This window comes from Cherax quadricarinatus, chromosome 88 (assembly GCF_038502225.1).
Source record: "Cherax quadricarinatus isolate ZL_2023a chromosome 88, ASM3850222v1, whole genome shotgun sequence".
Taxonomy (NCBI): Eukaryota; Metazoa; Arthropoda; class Malacostraca; order Decapoda; family Parastacidae; genus Cherax; species Cherax quadricarinatus.
The window spans coordinates 7564496-7570036 of NC_091379.1; the positions used below are offsets into that span (position 1 = coordinate 7564496).

General features: G+C 41.6%; 1 protein-coding gene across 2 annotated transcripts in view; it reads right to left on the minus strand.

The window, feature by feature from the left end:
• LOC128698497 (transferrin-like) overlaps positions 1 to 5329 on the minus strand; it is a 54308-nt gene extending 48979 nt beyond the window's left edge. Inside the window, exon 1 of one of the 2 annotated variants that reach the window (XM_053790738.2) lies at positions 5173 to 5329. In XM_053790738.2, the coding sequence (XP_053646713.1) occupies positions 5173 to 5230 (58 nt within the window). In that variant the 5' untranslated portion in view covers positions 5231 to 5329. The remainder of the gene's footprint in view (positions 1 to 5172) is intronic. The other variant, XM_070103964.1, reaches the window with a different exon arrangement.
• Positions 5330 to 5541: the final 212 nt, after the last annotated feature.

Here is a 5541-nt window from a genome sequence, read left to right on the forward strand (position 1 = left end):
GTGCGCGCGCGCTAGTGTGGGTGTATGATCCACTTAATATTTGTATTTATAACTCATTACAATTGTGACCAGGTGTGGACGTATCAGTGGTTCATTACTTTGTAATTTGCTTATGACTGTAACCATGTATAGGAGTGAAGCTGATTCATCACCTCTGTAACTTGCCATGATTGTGACCAGATCTACCTGGAGTTCATTACCTTTGTAACTAGTTCAGCTATCATAACTTTGGGGTCCAGTCACTGGACCCATTATGTACCATTGTAATCTTTTGACTACCGCCCACAGGATGGGTATGGGGTGCATAATAAAGATATTAAACTAACTAACTCACCGACTAAATTACGACTTGAATATTACCATACTGAAGTTTTTCTGCCTCTAGCTTCTTCCCATTTTACATTCCTTCAACTACATATTAAAAACTAACTGAAGAACGGAGACTAACATTACAATATTCCCGGGGAAGTAACAAGTCCGTGAGGGTCATTCACGCCTGGGTAATGAGAGGTAATCAGGTTAGATAAGAAATTTCGCGAGCACGTCAGTTAACGCGAACGCAAGAAATACCAATGTTACCAGGACCTTCGCTATTAAAGGCAGCCTCATCAACACATCTATTGACGGAGTGTACTAGGTCAAGACTATACAGCAACGCCATTGTGATGGAAGCCTAAATTATAGATCTATCAATGGTGAAAATCTCTTCGCTTTTGTAACACGAAAGAAATCAGCTATTTACACTCCACCTTCATAAAGGCTGTAACTTCCAAAAACATCTAACCAGGTCATTGTAAATAAGAGTTAATGTTACACTGTGTAAGAAAACTTTCATTAGTACTGAAACTTGCTCTCTAAATTACATTCCAAGCAAAAAATGACACAATCTTAATATATGAAATAAGAACTTATATTTCGCAATGTTTACCCTATTTTTTTTTTCAGGTTTTAAGCATATTCAAGAGTGCCTTGGTGAAAGACAGCTGCAAATTTTATTGAGAAGTTTCGCTTGTGGGACAGGCTTCTTCAGTCAATGAAAAAGTCTGTCCACAGGTGAACGACTTATCAAGTTACTCTCTACAACTGTATCTTATTTCACTTACAGACTTTGTGCCAGTGTTCTTCATACAAGAGTACCTTGGTGCCAAAGGGTTCTAAGAATTTGAGCTACCCTCTCACCCCATGATTCAAACAAGATTTCACCTTACTCCAGGCGCTGTACGACCCCTACGCGTGTAGCCTTTTCATGTCTCAGGAGCACGAGCAATATTTTGATGAGAGAAAGGTTTAATAAGAACGAGTCAATACATACTTGACATTAGAACCATCGAGTGTGTGAAAGTCAGAATGTTATGTGATAATAAGAGCGAATTATCCAAAGAGTAAAAGCGAAAACTGAGTAAATAATGACAGCTGAGGATTTCTCAGGTCCACACCCAGGCAACCTGCTGAGAACTATCTATTCTTATCTAGATTGAGAACTATGTATTATCTAGATGTACGAGCCATAAATAGAAAAGCTGAAGGCTCTCTCTCTCTCTCTCAGGCCACTGCCAGCACAAAAACTGGGTTAAAAAACATTTCATACTATATTTCAAAAATGACATGAAATTGACAGCAAAGGTGGAAGTGGATGGAAAACATGGACTACAATTACCGTTACTTAATTAGTGTTTCAAAGCCATTCGATATCTTTAAAGATTTGAATGAGATCTCGCAGTCTGTTTCCTACGAGAAAAAAAAAGGTTTCAAGTCTTCATAAGGTTTGTTTCTGAATGATGATACGAGCTTGGTAGTTTTTTTTTTTTTTTTTTTTTTTGGTACCGTGTCTAATACATCTTCATTTGGAGACCAAAACAGAGAGAGAATGAACGTACGAGTGAAAGCGGAATATTTACTAAGCGTTAGTGAGATTTAAGTGTAAGAGTGAAATTATTATAATCAAAGAAGCGCTAAGCCACAAGGGCTATACAGCGTAAGAGTGAAAGCAATATAGTGTAAATTGATTTGCAAAAAAAGGCAGGGAAAAGCTTAGCTCTTAAAGGAGAGTTGCCCGTGACTGTAACTATAATAACTATTAAAACAAAATTATAAAAGCCTGTCTAGCATGGGCAAGTGAACTTACTGTAGTGTCCCGCGGCTCTTAAGTTATTCACAAATATCCAGCACTTTCGAGAGAAAACTCGAAACGATGTTTCGGCCCCTCCTGGACCACTGTGAAGTTCTCTCCGGTTTCTGGCTGCCTCTTCACCTAACCTGTCTTCTGGCTTTCTCTTTTCTCTCACTCGCGGCTTGACAGTAGTCATTGGCTGACTGAAGCTTCATCTAAGGTTTCAACTCCCAAGTGAAGGTTATATGTAAATCATAATAGAAGAGCGGACACTGTAATAGGCCTACTGACTCGTGCTAAATAAATCTTACGCCCAACCATTCCCACTCTTATATTTATCTAATTGTTTATTAAAGCTGTCTAATATTTTAGCCGAGAGAGGACAGAAAAAGTCAAAAAGAGAGAGAGAGAGAGCACGCACATTCGCAGCATCACAATGGAAGGATGTTTACCACTGCTCTTTGCATTCTGCACCTCGTTCCTATCACATTTACCGGAAGCAAAAATTACATGTGAAATTAGGGCAGACTATTATCACACAGCTATATTAAAACAGACGCAGACTCGACACCACTAAATATACTGGTAAAAAAATAAAATAAACCAAAGTCGTTATGTCAGCATAACGTGTTGGCATGGGCAAGAATATCAAGCAAGATTCCCCAAGGATCAGTACTTGTAACCACTTTTCCTGATAAGTATATGACGTGCCACAGGGAATCAAATTCTGAGTCTATATTTACAGGTGATGTGAAACAGAACTTTAAGAGGACACAGACGGTCTGTGAGGCAGAAAAGTTGTAGGGGTTGTTAAAAAAAATGGCTGCCTGAGTTCAACCTAAACTAATACAAGATAGTCAGATGAGACACCGAAGTAGACTTGTAGGAGAAACTAAAAAAAATAATCTGGGAGTGAAAATCACACCGAATACAGTCGTATCCTAGGGAAGGTTCTATAGAACCCACCGTGAGTTATTAACCATCCAGGGTTAATAATGTAATTAGTCTCATTCTTTATAAATATGCTTTCTTTGGGGAAGAGCATATTTTAAAAATATAAATTATTCCTAACATTTTAGATAACCAGTTAAACACTCTTGCTAAACCCCAGCATATATTTATAAGCATACATGTCTGTATACATGACTGCACATGGCTGTATGTATCGTATAAATGTTGGAAAGCCTAAAGTCAGTGCCACGATGAGGACCGTTATGCATCACACCAGACAAGCACCGTCCTTGTGACTAACACACGACAGAATCCTGGGACAGAAAATGCCATCTGATTCAACGCGACTCACGAAATCGTAATGACACGATTGCAAACAAAACATACCACGGAGATAGAACCCGTGATCAGTCATGCGTCGGTCATGAGTTTTATGACTGATCGCGGGTTCTATTCCCGCCCGTGGTATGGTTTGATTCAACGCACGGCACGAGTGCATAAAGTCCACGACCAGAGGGAATCCAGTTCGAACCAAAGGGAAGGTCGAGACTAATTCCTTGGACCAAAAGCTCCTAACCAGCATCAAGGAACTAACCAGCATCAAGGAACTTCCCTTAAGGGGGACATGCACACAATGTGCACAGTTTGTTGGGATGTACTTAAGCACTCTTAACACAGAAGTTGGTGTACACCGGTTGGTGCGCCAAACTAGGGGTGCTCGTGTACATGGGTGTATCTCTTGACACATGCTCATGTGAGTATGCCCACAAGCAACTACGTTCGCATTTAAATTATGTGTAGGCATGTACATTAGTGGTTACAACACCGTGGCTGGAACAATTTACAAAGACCCTGATCTAACGTCGCCATAATTTTCTTCTTCCAAGTGCGGGTTAATCGTGGTATGTGGTGGCACGTACGTTGGTAATATACGTCTACACGCTTGTACATACATCAGATGTACTAACCTAGTTGTACTCATCTAGTTGAGGTTGCAGGGGTCGAGTCCAAGCTCCTGGCCCCGCCTCTTCACTGGTCGCTACTAGGTCACTCTCCCTGAACCGTGAGCTTTATCATACCTCTGCTTAAAGCTATGTATGGATCCTGCCTCCACTACATCGTTTGATGTGTATACACAAGTATGTACAGTACTAGGTGTTGTATCCTGGTATGTATAAGAGGAAACAGTAGCTATTATGCGCCCAAGTGAGTCAGGAATAACAGGAAACATTTCTAAGAATTAGTAGTTTGAGCGGGGAAAACCCTGGAACAATGGTAGAAGGGAAGCGGATTTCACATACGGGTTCAAATTATCAAAAAGAAGCGCTAAACCTACAAAGGTCATACAGTGCCGATACAGGTTCAAAAATAGACATGACAGAACTGTCACGTCAATCGGTCGGAAGTTAAGATGCTGGACCAAGAACTGATACTCAACCCACATAAACTCAAGTAGGAAATTATAGGTAAATGTGTAAACAAATGTATATTAAAATGAGTGTAAAGTTTTATATTAACATGGAGTGTAAAAGTGTATTTCCAGGTGGGTGTGTAAACAAAAATGAGTACACATGGGAATACACAGGCGGTGTGTACACAGCTAAGGGTTTAAAGAGGTGGGTGTGCACACAAGGCTGTACGCTGGGCGTGTATGAAAGTAGGTGTGTATACCCCAGGTAGGCAGGTACTTATGTGGGGGTATACATAAGGCTACAAGACATTAGGTGGGTGCACAGATGGGCGTGTACACATGGTATACAGCTGCATGCAACTAGGCGAGTACAGAGGTGGGCGTGTACACACAGGTGGGCGTGTACACACAGGTGGGCGTGTACACAATTCAATAACGTACACAATGGCTACATGACTCCAAGTGGGCACACAGGTGAGTGGGTGGCGTGCCCGGGTGGGTTCACTACCTACCCACCACCCAAGTTCCCAAACATCAAGACCCACCACCAATACCAACACACATAATGACACAACACAATCTTCATCACGTGTAAACATCATCCCCACCAAGCACTTCCATGGCTCGAATTCGAAAAAAAAAAACGCAAAAACTTTCCTTTTTTCAATTTTTGGAGTGGTTGCAGGATTGTGAAGCCTACCTCCATCAGCAACAGCAACAGCAACAACCAGCACCAGGCCCAAGAGTGTTAGTGACATCCTGAAGTTGTGAAGTTTTTAAAAAAAAAATGGGTTGTGGAGGAGCGTGAGACGTCCTTCCCGCACGGAGCTTCCAACACCACTGTCTGTACGGCCGCCCCGCCGCCCACACTGCCACCCACCACCCCTCCTATCCTCCCTTCAGCCGCCCAAACAACCCCTCGTAAGTTGTACATGACTGGTATACAGTACCGACAAGATGAAGAATTAGACAAGTGCAATATCTGGATATCTAAAGATACCTAGATGCTGCAGGTGTCTAATTTATCAACCCCTGCACCCCAACCCTCCCTTGCAACCCCTAACACTCC